Consider the following 18,599-nt stretch of genomic DNA (forward strand, 5'->3'; position numbering starts at 1 on the left):
GCTCAACCCAAAGGTCAGGCCACAGCCTATTGGCTAGGCCTAATCAGTAAACTAGGCCTAGCCCGTAGGCCAGGCCCAACCCACGGATCAGGCCCTGGGCCCGTAGGCTAACCCAGCCTAACCATCATGGGCGGTCACATGCGATGCACATGACCAGTCCATAGGCCAAGGCATGTATGCCTTGTGTGATGAATGCCCAGTCATGTATAATGCACATGACTAGTAGATGAGCTGGCTTAATCTAGCTCAATATTATTGTTGGATTTGAGCCCAAGTATTGATTGAACTAAACTAGGCTTGATTAGTCTAGATCAATTCAGGGTGATTCCAAATTGATTGACTTATTCAAGTTAGTTTAACCTAAATTGAACCTAATCTAATTCAAATTATACTAGTCTAGGGTGGTTCCAGACCAATTAAATAAGGATTAGAGATCGGTTTAGTTAGGTCCTAATAAATTGAGTTCAATTGGATCAATTGAACTAGAGTTCAAGTCAATTGAGGGCTAATTTGTATTATTTGGTATTGATGATATTTGAAAGAAATATTTAAATGTGTTATTTCATCCCTATATGGACATGACTAGTGTGAGATTATGTTATTTCCCTACCAAGGGCAGGTAGGGCGATTCCCTTCGGGGATTAGCGGGCCGTCAGACGTGGCGGCTGGACGGTTCCTCTATCCGCTGTTGGGAGAACACAAACTCATCCCGTAGGATAAAGCCTCTCCATCCGTTGTTGGGGGAGTGCTCCTTCGGGTATTTGATATACGCCAATGGGATGATTGATTGAATTTTGATCATGTATTCATCTTGATTTGACTTTTGGGGTTCCTACTCAGCGTTGCTGAATTTTCTTTGTTTTTGATTATCAAAGCAGCCTCCCTCTAGTACTAAATCGGATTCTAGTAGAGAGCGGACCTTCTTGTACCGCTAGGTAGAGCCACTTGGATGACTCTTGAAGTTAACATCACTATGTTTACTTTTCTATTTGTAATTTGATGAATAAATGAATTGTAATAAATGGTTATAGATGATGAATAAAGTGATGTTTATCTATTTGGCCTATGTGGAAATAAAAAAAAAAAAATTCAGGATGTGACACTCTTGGACTTCTCGGATTTGTTCCCGCAGAACCTCCGACGACCGTCCGAACTTCCGTCGAATTCTCGAATTCCTAACGTGATCATAGTCTTGACTCCGACGCAACTCCTACTGCATGTCTTACTTTCATCGTAGTTAATCCTGCACATGTAAAATGAAACTTCGATCGAGACAATTAATCCTAAGCAATTAACCAAGTTGTCCGGCATGTCATTGGTCCCTCGACGCTTCGTCCGATTCTTCCGCGCATCGTCCTCTCCTGCGGCCTATTGCCCAATCGGCCAGTTGACTCCACAACTCCGATATCCTTGGCATAATACCCGCTCTTCTTGGCCCGATGCCCGAGTCCACGACCCGAAGCCTTCTGTCGATACGTCGATCGATCCACCGGCCCGACGTCTAATCTTCTGACATGTTCCTCCAGCACAACATTATTTTTCCTGCTTTAATTGTCTCATCCTGATCGGAGCATCCTGCGTTACTCAAAACGTAGATTAAAAACATAAACACATATCAAGTGGTTTCATCATCAAAATACGAGATTCAACAATCTCCCCCTTTTTGATGATGACAACTACTTGATGACGGAGTTATCCTTAACTCCCGGAGTTTAAACAAACTCCCCCTATCAATATGTCATATTGATAGAACCTTGAATTCAAACTGAATTCAAGTCATTGCAATGTTCATCATGAATACTTGCAACACGTCATCATGAACTTAAGCATAGACTTATGCATAACATCATACTTCTCCTCCTTTGTCATCAACAAAAAGGAGAAGTCCAACTATTCTTGTATTTGGAATATAAGTTTAACTCATTGCATGAAAAACAGAGTATCAAGTTTTATCATCATGCAGTTTTGAAGCTAGAAAATTTAGCAAGTGTTACATCATGCTTAGAACATTCAAGCTATCAAGTTTTAGATAGGCAAGTTTTACAACATACAAGATAGCAAATTCAAATATATGCAAGTTGGCATATTTGCTTTTCTTTGCGATAGGTAAGATAGCACTTTTGCTCCTAGAAATATGCAAGTTAGCAATCTTTGCTTCTCTTTTGAGATGAGCAATTTCTTGCTTCCTTTGTAAAGTTTGTGCTAGCAATTTTGCTTCCATTGCAAAGTGCAAGTTAGCATGTTTTGCATCTTGAGATAGGCAAGATAGCACATTTTTGCATTTCTTGAGATTTCAATCTAGCAATTCTCGGTGATGTTCAAGATAGCAATTTCTTCTCTTTTGATAAGTGCAATTTTTGCTTTCTTCTTGAATTGTGCAAGCCAGCTATCTCCCCCTTTGTCATTGTCAAAAAGAAGGGAAGACCCTTTATGTCAATTTCTAAATCATGACAAAGGTGAGTAATCATTCTTATTTCAAAATTTCATAATTGAGATAAACCTTGAATTCAAATTAAGGCAATTTTAATAATCATTTACATCATATGCAATACATCACATACATCATAATAAAAAGCATAAGTATTGCATGCATCATTTTAGCAACAAATCATAGCATTTCATCACATGGCAAGATATCAGCAAGTAAAATTACGATGCAAGTTATTGATATCTTAACATGATTCAAACATTTCAAGTATTTAGCAATCATAGCATTTCATCTATTTCTCATTCAAATATAGTACTCATAGTATCAATTCATATTTTTCTCCCCCTTTGTCATCAACAAAAAGGAGAACGATATAAGCAAGTTTTAAACGTAAGTGCGGTAATGATTCATGCCATAACTAGGTTTATGTCATTTTTCAACAATGAGTGATAGGATATCAATTATACAAATACCTTAAGGAAAACATGACATGGAGATAGCTTTCATTACTTCTTCCTCTTTATTTGTTATTATCTTTTTTGCATGAAGGAGGAAAGTCACTAGTGAGCTTACTTGAATAAAGTCAAAATTGATAGGATATTAAAGCACACTTCATTTTTACAGGGATCAAGATATGTGTGTGAATCAAATCCTTGCACGTAAAACTATTTCTCTAAAGATATAAGAAGGAATCATCAAATCCATTTCTCGAAAGATATTTTTCACAAGATAAGTCTATGAGAGATGCATTTGCTAGTTGATTCCATATGTCAAAAATCAATGATATTTTTGGATTTTCAATTGTTAGGATCAAGAAAAATGAAATTTAACACTTTCATGCATTTGGACATGGTTTTGCTATAGATTTTCAAACACAATCATGAAGATAAAACATGCTCATGATCATGGAAATTTTTGTATCCAAAACACATAATTTCCAACATATTATTAAGGCATGTAATAGTGTAAAGTTCTCATTATAGTAATTTAGTGAGTGAATTAAGGACGTCTGAAAAATGATTTTAATAAATTCATGCATTCGGACACATTTTTCCCTTATGTTTTTCAAATACACTCACGAAAATAACACATGCTAATCATCATGTATAACTTAAAATTTCATGCATAAAATTATCAATCATAGTATCAAAATATTTAATATTACATCATTATGCATTTCTTCAAGCATGATTTTATTTAATCAAAATCGAGAAATAACAATGGAAATCAACATGATACACATTATTACTTCTTAACCACATATAGCATGATATTAAACTTCTTAATATTTTCATTAAGACATTAAGCATGGTTTTAATCAAAATCAGAAATAATCAAAATACACATTTTTTCTTCTTAAGAAAAACATACATATGTTCATTAGATTTAAATCTAACATTTTATTTCATTAACATGAAACATGTAATTTTCATTATTATTTTCAAATTACGAGCATGATCATATTCTTGCATTTTCAAATATTTTTTTTAATATGTAATTTTCAAGAAAAATAATTATTCTAAAAACAGAAAATGCATCATGAAAAACATCAAGTAATTTCAAAACAAATTAAGGGGGTTTCGATTACCTCATCGTTGAATGCCGTTAAGGCATAGTTTGCCACCTCGCATTTCTTGATTTTCTCCTCGTCTTCGGAGGACCTCGATTCATCCCACTTTGTGCTCTTCTTCTTGTGTTTAAAGTAAGTAGTTCCATTCTTTTTTATTTTTAATTTTTGTTTCATTTGTAGTTTAAGTTCACCATCACTTGAGCTTATGCTCGAGTGGTCTTCAAATTTTCTATGTCCAAAATCCTTCCTGTTCTTTGGAAGGTTGTTTTGTTCATTATGTTAATCATGTGCATTGTGCACCATTTCATATGTCATCAATGAACCGATAAGTTCTTCAAGTGGAAAAATATTTAAATCTTTTGTTTCTTATATTACTGTTATTTTAGGATCCCACCTTTTTGAAAGGGATCTTAGGATCTTGCTTACAAGATCAAAAGTCGAAAAAGATTTACCTAGAACTCTTAGATTATTGACGACATCCGTGAAACGGGTGTACATGTTGCCTATAGTCTCGCTTGGTTGCATTCGAAAAAGCTCAAAATCATGCAATAAAATGTTAACTTTCGAATCTTTGACTCTACTAGTTCCCTCGTGCGTGATTTCGAGTGTTCGCCAAATATCAAAAGCCGTTTCGCACATAAAAATCTGATTGAACTCATTTTTGTCCAAAGTGCAAAATAAGACATTCATAGCCTTTGCGTTTAAAAAAAAATACTTCTTCTCCAAATCCGACCATTCGTTCATCAATTTAGAGGGAAGTTGAAAGCTGTTTTCAATAATATTCCATAAATCCAAATTCATAGAAATCAAGAAAACTCTCATTCGAGTTTTCCAGTAAGTGTAGTCCAATCCGTTAAACAATAATGGATGAACAACCGATAAGCCCTCTTGAAAGCCATGAAGAGCCATTTCTCTCGGGTGTAAATCCGAAATGAGAAATACCGGGCTCTGATACCAATTGTTAGGATCAAGAGCACTAAGAGGGGGGGGTGAATTAGTGCAGCGGAAAACTTTCGACGATTAAAACTACGTTCGTACGATAAGAGCGATTTCGGTAGAAAAGCCGATTCGTAAATCACTTTAACTTGTGATCAAGCAAATTATAGTTAAAGCAAGTCTATGAAGGCAGTTTGCAGTTATGATAGAAATTAGAATGTAAGCGTAAACTGAAATATGATGTTCATACAATAAAACTAATTTACGTCTAAACACCAATTCGGAAAATACTGAACTTTGAAACACGATCATAAATGCGCAGAAGGCAGTAAGCTATTGAGGAGGTTTGCAGTAAAGATAATATGCTCAAAGTAAATGCAATCTGAGATTTAGAGTGGTTCGGTCAATCTTGACCTACATCCAATTTTGGCTTCCTCCACCGACGAGATCACCGATGTCCACTAGAGGCCTTCCTTCAATATGCGAAGGCCAACCACCCTTTTATAGTTTCACTCCTTTTGACGGGCTTAGGAGACAACCCTTACAAACTTTTCTCTCCTCTCTTGAAAGATCAAAACTTGGAAGAAAAGAGGGAGGAGAACTTCTAGACTTTACAACACTTTTGAGCTCTAAAATCATAGAGTAAGATCAAGCTTTCGGTGCCTTTGTGTTACCCTTTCATTGCTGAAAGGGTGGGGTATTTATAGGCCCCAACCCAATTTGAATTTTGAGCTCAAAACTATCAATTCCCAGAATTCTGGGGTCTGGCGGTTGCACCGCCTGGCAGAGCTCGAAGACTGAGCCTCTGGGCGGTATCACCTCTTGTCAGGGGTGGTTGCACCTCCTACCAGAGCTCGGAGACTGAGCTCAGGCGGTGCCACCGCCTGACTGGGGTAGTTGCACCGCCCAGCCAGAGCTCGGAGACCGAGATCAATTGGTTGCATCTTTGTCAAAGGCGGTTGCACTGCCCAGCCAGAGCTCAGAGACTGAGCCTTGGGTGATGCCACCGCCGACCCAGGCGGTGCCACCTCTGGCCAAGTAATCTGGGTCCGAATGGGCTGATCCATTCGGCCCAATTTGGGTCTGTCAAGGGCCCAATTGCCCCAAGATTAAGTTAATGGGATCACCTCCCATTTCTAACTTAATCATCATGCTAACTACGAATTTCTTAAGACATTTACTGCAACTTACTTCGGTGCGTCAATCACTTCTTCCGACGAGCTTCCAGCGAGCTTCCGTCGATCATCTGATGAACCATCAATGATGCACCTGCGGACTTCCGGCAAACTCCTGGAATTGCGACAAACTCCTGGACTTGCGACGATCCACTTGGCAAGTTCCGACGAGCTTCTTTGGCAAGCTCCTGGACTTCTCGGATTTGTTCCCGCAGAACCTCCGACGACCGTCCGAACTTCCATCGAATTCTCGAACTCCCAACGTGATCATAGTCTTGACTCTGGCGCAACTCCTGCTACATGTCTTAGTTTCATCGTATTTAATCCTGCACATGTAAAACAAAACTTCGATCGAGACAATTAATCCTAAGCAATTAACCAAGTTGTCCGGCATGTCATTGGTCCCTCGACGCTTCGTCCGATTCTTCCGCGCATCGTCCTCTCCTACGGCCTATTGCCCAATCGGCCAGTTGACTCCGCAACTCCGATATCCTTGGCACAATACCCGCTCTTCTTGGCCCGATGCTCGAGTCCACGACCCGAAGCCTTCTGTCGATAAGTCGACCGATCCACCGGCCCGACGTCCAATCTTCTGACATGTTCCTCTAGCACAACATGATTTTTTCTGCTTTAATTGTCTCATCCTGATCGAAGCATCCTGTGTCTCTCAAAATGCAGATTAAAACATAAATACATATCAAGTGGTTTCATCATCAAAATATGAGATTCAACACTAATATATAAATCAATTGATTCCGTTAGGTTAGTGAGATGATATCCGGAGCAATTATGTATTTAGGGCCCTTTATGCAAATGGATGCATCTCTAACTCTATATATATTACTTCTTATTACAATTTCTATCAAATTTAGTAAAATTTTATGTATCGATTCTTCAATACTTATTATCGTAGAATATCCATGCAACACTTTCTCAGAGTTTGCACATGGGATACATGTTCCTTCTAATTCTCAATCCCATGTTCCTTCTAATTCTCAAGTAAAGCCCTTTGCATTGCAATAGCTACGGTATTGGCTTGACCTTTCATAAGGGATGATAGAACGAAAAGACTATTATAAAAATATTTATGTCTACTCTTGATTCAACATACCTCTACTGTACTGTTCTAGTGGATCCTACTACTTCCTCTTAAATCATACTATACTAATACTATTATTTAATCATATCATTGAATCATTTATTTCTCTTGAAATCATTTGTTACATCACGTACAAAACTTAATTATATACCACTTCTACGAATGGCTCATAATATGACTAACAATTGCCACTAATCATTATATCATCACATTATAGTTTATGCCTTAATGGTATAAACTATATTGTCATGATATAAGAAGTATTGTAGGGGCAAATAATGTTAGTCAAGAAAGCCAGATAAGAATCATGACATATGTAAGAAAGAAAAATAAATTTAAACTAAAACATAAAAATGAACCATGTCATAACTTCTCAACGAAAGTGATATTGCCACAAAGAAAGAAGAAAAAAATGCCTATTAAGGAGCACGAACTTGGTAGATCAAATCTAATCACAAGCTAAGTAAAAGGATCAACATGCAAGGCAGTCTCGCCAATAAAATATATCCTACATAAAACATTATAGAAGTCCAACAAAAAATGAAAGTGTTAAAAGGGTGCAATCTGATGTAAGACCTGTGGAAAGATGCTATATTATACAAGGCTACTGTATCAGATGATGTGAGCACCAATGAATTTTTTTTTTTCACATTTAGATAAGAATTTAAATCGATAATATACATGAATAATTTATGCATCATAAATCAGAAAAGAAAAGATCTAAGGTATTTAATCTCAAGAACTTAGGTCCGATATCAATTGTAAACATAAAATCTGTAATATGCTATATGTAATATGAAAAAAATTTAATTCAAAATTAAAATCAAATAATAATATATCGGATCTACAATGCATATCTTTCGGTGTCATCTTAGAAAAAACTTTATGAAATCTATAGGGACACCATCTTCGGATCTAAAATCCACTATATGTCAATCTAAAAAGAGAACTAGATTATCTTTTTTTCACTCTTTATATTTTTTTTTCATATGACGACTTAGATTCGAAAGTTCAATAAAACAAAAAAAGTATTAAAAAGGTGTCATCCCGCAATTTACCCTAGTTGGATGTGATACTAGTTACAAGGCTACTGCATCAGATAATGTGAGAGACAATTAAAAAAAAAATTCTCATGATATGGTTCAACGTATTGTTAGAGTAACAATTATTTCAGAAAAAAATATGCCAAAGGGTCAAGCCAAAACATTATAATGATAACAAATAGGGCTGAAAATATTATAATGATAACAAATAGGTCTGGTGTCATGATTAAGAAAGTAGCAACTATTGTACAAGCCTATAAGGGCCAACTTGAAACAAATTAATCTTAATATGATGATAATCAATCCATTTAAGTTTATTAGAGTAGAGAGACAGATTAATTCATGATAGCTTTTGTCAAGTACAAATGGTTAAGACTTTACGATTTTATTATTGTGGTAACAAAAGACTTATGTGTTGCTCAATAATATATCAACTAAAATATATCATTGGAGTAGGACAAATCACATTTTAAAGGAGAGACCAGACTGTCTCAACAAACATGTTATTTTCAACCAAGGATAATATAACTATCTAAAGTTATGCATACTCTAGTTTGCAGAATAAATAATCTATAATTAGCTCGAATCAACATACTGAAATTAACTAATTACATAACATAATTTATAATTAGCCTTCCTCTCTCTCTCTCTCTCTCTATCTCTCTCTCTCTCTCTCTCTCCATCTCTCTCTATATATAGAACAAGAGCCGAGCCGTGGAAGCATTCTGTTTCCGACACATCTCTCTGACAATGGAGCACTCGCAGCCAATATTCCGTGTAACACCTCTTCTCCTTTTCTTTTCTTTTTCCCAGTAATCCTATCTCAAAGCTTTAATCCTTCAAACTCCAACTTTTCTCGGTTACGTGCAGGTGTTGATGATTTTAGTGCTGTGGACGGTGGTAACAGCGGCGTATATAGGGATCGCTGACGGCCATCGCCACCACCGGCGGGCAGGTAGTGTGACGGAGCTAGAAGCCTTCCACTACGCGGCGGCGGGGGCAGGAGGATGCCAGGCCCACGTGGCCAGCCTGACGGACTTCGGCGGGGTGGGCGACGGGGTGACCTCCAACACGGCGGCCTTTGCGGCGGCCATGGCCAACCTCAGTAAGTTGGCGTACGACGGCGGCGCGATGCTGGTGGTGCCAGCCGGTCGGTGGCTCACCGGGCCCTTCAACCTCACCGACCACTTCACCCTCTTCCTCGACCACGACGCCGTCATCCTCGCCACTCAGGTCCGCCTCCCTCCTCCGCCCCCTTCCCCCACCTTCTCCTCCATCTATTTCGATGTAGAGTGCATGTTCATAATCGTTCACGGCATGTCTGTCATTACCATCGCCTCTATCATCCGCATTGACTTCATCCTCGGTGGTGATTATGGCTAGTAGCCCTTCCCATAGAGTCCGTTCATCTGACAGCTCTCGCCAGATGAACGATGAGGATGAAGAATAGATTCGTCACTGGTGAGCCCCACCAGAACGTTACATAGCGAGTGTATACTATTCTAACGTTTCCTTCATCTCGTCTCCAAGGAGAATTCACAAGTCTAATCCGATGTGCATAGTCACCGCTTTGGACTGATGAGGGAAAAGAAGTGAAGTAAGCCACTACAAATCTAAATTTGTCTTGATAATATTAATTTCTGAAATATTTACAATTTGTATGGTAGATTTTTGACTATTTAGTATCTCTACTTTGATCTCTCAAAATAAGAAAACAGTAATATTTGTTTTGTTTTATTATTATTATTTCTCTTGTATGTCATATCTGAACATCAATAATCTTGGATTAGAATCCACATAAAAAATTTCCTTTCAAATTTCAAGATCTTGAAGATAACGCTCCAAAATTAATAAGTTTTAATTGAGAATGACATTCTTTCCGAGTGTAAGAACTTTAAGGTAGGAAAGGATGCGAGGAAACCAACATAAGAATGGAATGCAGTGTGGACCACCATCAGTCTAAAAGTTAGGTGGATGACTTTCTAACACAAAACTGCTCTCAAAACACAAACTCTCTCTTTGATATTTTGTAGGAAAGAGTACTGTCATCCAATCTCTCAGTGTTTTCTTTTTGACTAAACCTTGTAGATCTGTGTAGCTAATTGGGTTTCCTGAAGACAGCAAAACTCTATTAATGCTACAAACTTGGGAGAACAAGTTAGATTTCAACTGCAGCTTATATAACATAAATTTCTATTCTGCAATCCCATTTTATGGCTTCTCACACTACAACTTGGATAACATTGCTTATGAATTGCATGGATACTCTTTTTTTTTTTTTGTTTATTGGTAGCTAATAGAGGCTTTAATACTATGTTCTTTTGTTCAATCTGCATCAACTAAGACAATTCATATCATGGTGATATGCTTGTGCAGGATATCAACGAGTGGCCGATCATTGACCCTTTGCCCTCCTACGGTAGAGGAAGAGATGCGGCTGGGGGTAGATACAGTAATCTCATCATGGGATATAACCTAACCGATGTGGTCATAACAGGTAGTATATACGTTGCATATTTCCGGTACTTCTATCACATTACTTCTAAATTCATAAAGCCTGCGTCGTGTTGTCATTCCATGATCCCCTAAAATTTAATAAAAAAATTATTTTTAATCAAAAACTATAATATTTAATTCAGTTTATGATGTTTTGGCGTGCTTTGATTGACAAGAAGACACATATATATCATCATCTAACTTGTTTGCATCATAGATGGGGAACAGAATATAATTTGATTGTGATGCTAACAAGTTTTATTGTTATTTTTAGGGAATAATGGAACTATCGATGGACAAGGTGAAACCTGGTGGAAAATGTTCCGTAACAAAGAACTCAATTACACTCGTGGATACCTCATTGAATTGATGTACTGCAAACAAGTGCTGATTTCCAACATTACATTGGTTAACTCTCCATCGTGGAATGTCCATCCAGTGTACAGCAGGTTTATATTAATAATCTACTTTCAGAACACTTGAAGGCTTCTTTTGCTTTCCATTCTATTGTTACAATCTGATGTTAACGTGAATGAATGCACTGTGCAGCCACGTAATCGTCTCAGGCATCACAATTCTTGCACCGGTCAACTCTCCCAACACTGATGGGATCGATCCAGGTGGATATCGTACCTACATTTACTTGGGTTGTAGATTCTATGTTGCTGTTTCGATTGATTCTTTTTGGTGGTTTCTCTCTTCTTCGCAGACTCATCCTCCAATGTCCGCATTGAGGACTGCTACATAGTCTCAGGCGATGACTGCATCGCCATTAAAAGCGGTTGGGATGAGTACGGGATTGCATTCAACATGTCAAGCAAACACATAGTGATCAGACGGCTCACCTGCATCTCCCCCACGAGCGCTGTCATCGCCCTGGGAAGCGAGATGTCGGGAGGAATCCAAGATGTCCGGGCCGAAGACATCACGGCCATCCACTCCGAATCCGGCGTCAGGTTCAAGACGACCATCGGAAGGGGAGCTTACGTGAAGGACATATTCGTGAGAAGAATGAATCTGCACACAATGAAGTGGGTCTTCTGGATGACGGGCACCTACGGGCAGCACCCGGACGACAAATTTGATCCGAAAGCCATTCCGGTGGTGCAGAATATCAGTTACAGCAACGTGGTGGCCGAGAACGTGACCATGGCCGCGAAGCTGGAGGGGATTCCCGGCGCGCCCTTCACCGGAATATGCATCTACAATGTGACGGCGGAGGTGGTGAAGTCGAAGAAGCCGATTTGGAACTGCACCGACGTGGAGGGCGTATCGAGTCACGTGACGCCCACTCCCTGTGCGCAGATTCCGGAATATCCAGATCGTATAACGCATTGCCCCTTCCCTGAAGATGATCTACCTGTGAATGGTGTTGGGCTAGAGGAGTGTGCTTATCAGAGAGCCAAACCATGAGTTGAGATGCTTTCTACAACTCATGGTTTAATGGCATAACCTATGATGTCCTGAAGCTTGGCAGATTAAAATGTTTGCCTTGAACAGAGGCAGATGTAATTCATCATATATCATACTTGGGAGGAACAAAGGCAGATGAAATATCCAATAATATTTCATTTCTATAAATATGGATTATTGAAAAAATAAGACATGTTATTTATTTGAATACTTTTCTTCAACTTGGAAGTGTTATATTCTTTATTTGATACCAATAGTTGAAATGAATTTTTCAAAGAGAGGTGACTTATGATTGTCACTAAAACGATTGATTTTATCCCTAACATTTGAATTCATAACCAAATGTATCTTCACTTTCAAATACCACGTAAGCACCCTATGTTGTAGAGGACAGGTCGATTTATTTAAGGAGAACTTTTTCTATGATCATATCTGAATCATGTAATGCATGAACAGGCTTCGTTAGATCCTATAGAATAAAATAAGTGAGGTGGGATGATTCAATATTCTATTTATTCCACTTCCTTATTTACAGTATGGAAACATATTCATTTCCTCTTCATCGATCCAAATCTATAACACTATCAGAGTGAAATAAGAGATCTAAGGAAGAACATAGGTTGGACTTTATTAGTAACAAGTAAATATTTTGTACGTAAAAAAATTAAGATATTAGGGGGATAAACACCAATAAAAAAATATGAGGTAATCCAAAAAACACTTGATTATGATCAAATTTATAAGCCGACTTGGATATCGAGCATTTACCTATAAGAACTAAATTAGTTGCAATAAATAGTTGCAACCCTAGAAAATAGAATTTAGTAAATCTTTTCTTACATAGAGTCATTATATATGATACATGAAGATATGTATGAAAAGTAGATTTTATACGGATCTATTTTTGCCATTTATTTCATTCTTGCTCGAGCCGAATGATGAAAAATTATCATATTTGGTTCCTTCAGGGGGTGGATCCATAAGAATTCACCTATCCCAATAACAAAAAAACTTGACTAGAACGATACTATATTAAGAGGAAGTTCGCAGGGTGGCCATGGAAGGCCTAGGTCACACGTTGGTGAGGAAGTTCTGCTCAAACTTCCGGGTGAGCTGGTCAAAGGACAAGACCGAAGATTGGCACAGTCGGTTGAATCACGCTCGTACCGATCCCCTCAGCGTGGTCGGAAATGCCCAGCACATCAATGCATCGGAGGTGCCATAGAGGGCCATCTGAGCCCGAAATGCGGAGACATGCTCTGCGGGATCGGAGCCGCCGTCATATGTCTCCAATACCGACAGCCTGAAGTTGAGGGGTACCGACTTGTCCTGTACTTCCTGTGTGAAATGGGACCTGCTTGAGTTGCCTTCGCTAGACTCGCTCGGTGATTTTTGGAACTCGTGCTAGAACTCGTCTAGGCGTTGGTTGACCTGGGACAACTGGGCCCTGAGCGAGTCATCCACCAAGTCAACCGATACGGTGTCAGGCTTGAAGTGGGGTAGTGTCACTTAGTAGGGTGCGGGTATGCTCTGCTCGGGCGAACCTCTCGGGTCCGTCGCTTGCTCTCGGGCTTCCCCCATCCCGACTTGCTACGCACTCGGCCTTTATCGAGTCGAGTTAGTTGGGGGAGCCGCTAGCCACACGATTTGAGGAATGAGAGGAGCGAGCGTCTGCATCATGGCCACCATGGCTTGCACTTGTTTGGTCAGGCTGAGGAATGCCTCAGGTGTCACGGCCGAGGGTCCCATGGTTAGTCCAATAATATGTGTATATTGGATCTTTTGAGACAATTATTAGTCTTAGAATGTAATTCTGATCGGTCAATACAAATACATTTCAATAAATTTTTTTTATTTTTTTTAGATTAGTTAATCTATCTTGGAAGGTAAAAATGGGTAGAGTAAACCTATTTTTATTTTATTTGAAATTAATGTCCTCTTCCTCTACATGTAGGAAATGAATAAAATAAATCATTTAAATCATGAGAAGTGCTTCCATAGAAGTTAAACTTTCATTCATCTACATCTCTTATTTCTTATTCCCATTCCTCCTTCCTATTGCAAGGTTTCTAATCTTTTATATTGCAAGTGTTCCGATCCTTTCTATTGCAAGTGTTCCGATCCTTCCTATTACAAGCTTTCTAATCTTTCCTATTACAAGTGTCCTAACCTTTTCTTACTGCAATTTTATCTCTACATTTGTTTTGAATATGAGGAACTTTAAATTGTTCTAGCCTTGTATTTGATATATCTCCTGTTTAGATATAACGATTTGAATCTGTGAAACTTCCGAGATTCTGACCTTTCTACCTTGTTATGGTTATAACTTTATGCACTGACCTCTGATTTGGACAAACTTATTTGATCTGAATATAGACTCATAATTCTTTCTTTTGATAGCTTATTTTAAGAATTCGAAGTAAGTTTGCCTATCCAAACTTCTATTTCAAATAAGCCTACGAATTCTACAAAATAGGGATCATAATTTCTGACCTTTTGATAATGAACTGCCTATAAGTCCCTATTGGAAACTTTGATTTATTCCAAACTTATTTTATTTTAAATTAGACACGTATATCTTTCATTTGATACTTAGATTGAAGGATTTAGAGTCCAAATGCCCTCCTAGTTTTCTGTTGAAGTTGACCCTGTGAATTCTATAAAATTGAGATTTGTTCTTTGATCTTGGGTAACTAAATCTATTGTAACTCTTTGTTGAAAACTTCGATTCATACGAAAATTATTTTATTTGAAATAAGATTGAAATATCTTTCACAATAGCTTTCTTGAGTATATTGGAGCATGATTGATAGTTTGAATCATTTGTTCAATGTGCCTCTCGAATTCTGCTAGAAATCGAGCTTTGGTCGATTTCACATATTCTGGTTTTATTCCTTTGGAAATTGATTTCAGTTAGCTTTCTTGTCCAATTGAGCTTTATATTACTGCTTTGAATTCTTGTATGATCTTGTCCTTAAAATTATTTGTATTCTTGAAAACTATTGTGTAACGTTTATACTATATCGTATTAACTCATATAGGCACATGTATATCCCATTGTTCCGCATTTGCTTTCGATATATGCCTCCATTTTCATTCCTTTGGACATTAAATTCTATCTAACCTTCTTATTTGAATTGAGTTATATGTGATTGCTAGGAATTTTTGAATGCTCTTGCTTTCATTTCCTTTCAAATATGAATACATTTGTGAAAGATTATACTTGCATCGTATTGACTCGTAGAGGCGCATATACGTTTTGTTGTTTTGCGTATGCTTCCGATATGTGCTATGCATTATTCATACTGTCCTTTTGTACTTTGGTGTTTGTGGGATACTGTAAACCTTTGCCAGAAATGGTAAAGAGAGTTATGCATAGAGCTTGCGATGCTCTACCGGCCCCCTCTGACTTCACCTAGATGTGGGTGGATGGAGCTCCCAAACGTGGGAGACTTCTGTCTGGTGATCATTCAGAAATGAATGAATTACATTCTGTCTGTGGTCCCACTACACTTTCTGTATGTTTGATATGATATTCAGAGCTTTGGTTATGTATTTATGTATGTGCTTTGGATAAGAAAGATATGAATGCAACGTCAAATACGACGTTTCAGCTTCTGTTTTGTATTCGTTCTTTAATATGCTCTAAAATGATTTATATGTCCTTGATATGTTCTGAAATATTCCCTACGCTATTGATATGTTCCGAAATGCTCCCTATGCCTCTGAAATGTTCCTACGCCATTGATATGCTTTGAAATATTCCATATGCCATTGATATGTTCCGAAATGTTCCATTTGTCATTGATATGCTCTGAAACATTTCATACGCCGTTGATAAGCTCCGAAATGTTTCATTCGTTATTGATATGCTCCGATGATTCAATATTGTATTTATTCCACTTCTTTATTTACAGTATGAAAACATATTCATTTCCTCTTCATCTATCCAAATCTATAACACTATTAGAGTGAAATAAGAGATCTAAGGAAGAACATAGGTTGGACTTTATTAGTAACAAGTAAATATTTTGTACGTAAAAAAAATTAAGATAATAGGGGGATAAACACCAATAAAAAAATATGAGGCAATCCAAAAAACACTTGATTGTGATCAAATTTATAAGCCGACTTGGATATCGAGCATTTACCTATAAGAACTAAATTAGTTGCAATAAATAGTTGCAACCCTAGAAATTAGAATTTAGTAAATCTTTTCTTATACAGAGTCATTATATATGACATGTGAAAATATGTATGAAAAGTAGATTTTATACGGATCTATTTTTTCCATTCATTTCATTCTTGCTCGAGCCGAATGATGAAAAATTATCATATTTGGTTCCTTTAGGGGGTGGATCCATAAGAATTCACCTATCCCAATAACAAAAAAACTTGACTAGAATGATACTATATTAAGAGGAAGTTCGCAGGGTGGCCATGGAAGGCCTAGGTCGCACGTTGGTGAGGAAGTTCTGCTCAAACTCCCTGGTGAGCTGGTCAAAGGACAAGACCGAAGATTGGCGTAGTTGGATGAACCACGCTCGTACCGGTCCCCTCAGGGTGGTCAGAAATGCCTGGCACATCAATGCATCAGAGGTGCCATAGAGGGCCATCTGAGCCCAAAATGCGGAGACATGCTCCGTGGGATCGGAGCCGCCGTCATATGTCTCCAATACCGACAGCCTGAAGTTGAGGGGTACCGACTTGTCCTGTACTTCCTGTGTGAAATGGGACCTGCTTGAGCTGCCTTCGCTAGACTCACTCGGTGATTTTTGGAACTCGTGCTAGAACTCGTCTAGGCGTTGGTTGACCCGGGACAACTAGGCCCTAAGCGAGTCGTCCACCAAGTCAAACGATACAGTGTCAGGCTTGAAGTGGGGTAGTGTGACTTAGCAGGGTGCGGGTATGCTCTGCTCGGGTGAACCTCTCGGGTCCGTCGCTTGCTCTTGGGGTTCCCCCATCCTGACTTGCTACCCACTCGGCCTCTATCGGGTCGAGTCAGTTAGGGGAGCCGCTAGCTACACAATCTGAGGAATGAGCAGAGCAAGCGTCTGCATCATGCCCACCATGGCTTGCACTTGTTTGGTCAGGGTGACGAATGCCTCGGGTGTCACGGCCGAGGGTCCCATGGTTAGTCCAATAATATGTGTATATTGGATCTTTTGAGACAATTATTGGTCTTAGAATGTAATTCTGATCGGTCAAGAAAAATACATGTCAATATAATTTTTTTTTAGATTAGTTAATCTATCTTGGAAGGTAAAAATGGGTAGAGTAAACCTATTTTTATTTTATTTAAAATTAATGTCCTCTTCCTCAGCATGTAGGAAATGAATAAAATAAATCGATTAAATCACGAGAAGTGCTTCCATAGAAGTTAAACTTCCATTCATCTACATCTCTTGTTTCTTATTCCCATTCCTCCTTCCTATTGTAATCTTTCTAATCTTTTCTATTGCAAGTGCTCCGATCCGTTCTATTGTAAGTGTTCCGATCTTTCTTATTGCAAGCTTTCTAATCTTTCCTATTGCAAGTGTCCTAACCTTTCCTTACTGTAATTTTATCTCTACATTTGCTTTGAATATGAAAAACTTTGAATTGTTCTAGTCTTGCATTTGATATATCTCCTGTTTAGACGTAACGATTTGAATCTATGAAACTTCCGAGATTCTGACCTTTCTACCTTGTTATGGTTATAACTTTATGCACTGACCTATGATTTGGACAAAACTTATTTAACCTGAATATAGACTCATAATCCTTTCTTTCGATAGCTTATTTTAAGAATTCGGAGTAAGTTTGCCTGTCCAAACTTCTATTTCAAATAAGCCTACAAATTCTGCAAAACGAGGATCGTAATTTCTGACCTTTTGATACTGAACTGCCTATAAGTCCTTGTTGGAAACTTTGATTTATTCTAAACATATTTCTTTTAAACTAGACAAGTAGATATTTCATTTGATACTTAGATTGAAAGATTTAGAGTCCAAATGCTTGCCCAGTTTTCTGTTGAAACTGACCTTGTGAATTCTATAAAATTGAGATTTGTTCTTTGATCTTGGGTTACTAAATCTATTGTAACTCTTTGTTGAAAACTTCGATTCATACGAAAATTATTTTATTTGAAATAAGATTGAAATATCTTTCACAATAGCTTTCTTGAGTATATTGGAGCACGATTGATAGTTTGAATCATTTGTTCAATGTGCCTCTCGAATTCTGCTAGAAATCGAGCTCTGGTCGATTTCACATATTCTGGTTTCATTCCTTTGGAAATTGATTTCATTTAGCTTTCTTGTCCAATTGAGCTTTATATTACTGCTTTGAATTCTTATATGCTCTTATCCTTAAAATTATTTGCATTCTTGAAAACTATTGTGTAACGTTTATGCTATATCGTATTAACTCATATAGGCACATGTATATCCCATTGTTC

General features: G+C 37.9%; 1 protein-coding gene across 1 annotated transcript; it reads left to right on the forward strand.

The window, feature by feature from the left end:
- Positions 1-9,131: 9,131 nt before the first annotated feature.
- Positions 9,132-13,673, forward strand: LOC135604758 (probable polygalacturonase). Its single transcript, XM_065094409.1, has 6 exons — positions 9,132-9,484; positions 10,628-10,748; positions 11,022-11,196; positions 11,297-11,367; positions 11,457-12,136; positions 13,569-13,673. Exons 1-6 carry the CDS (start codon positions 9,344-9,346, stop codon positions 13,671-13,673), a joined length of 1,293 nt encoding a protein of 430 aa, XP_064950481.1. The 5' UTR covers positions 9,132-9,343.
- Positions 13,674-18,599: the final 4,926 nt, after the last annotated feature.

This window comes from Musa acuminata, chromosome BXJ2-2 (genome assembly GCF_036884655.1).
Source record: "Musa acuminata AAA Group cultivar baxijiao chromosome BXJ2-2, Cavendish_Baxijiao_AAA, whole genome shotgun sequence".
NCBI classification, from domain to species: domain Eukaryota; kingdom Viridiplantae; phylum Streptophyta; class Magnoliopsida; order Zingiberales; family Musaceae; genus Musa; species Musa acuminata.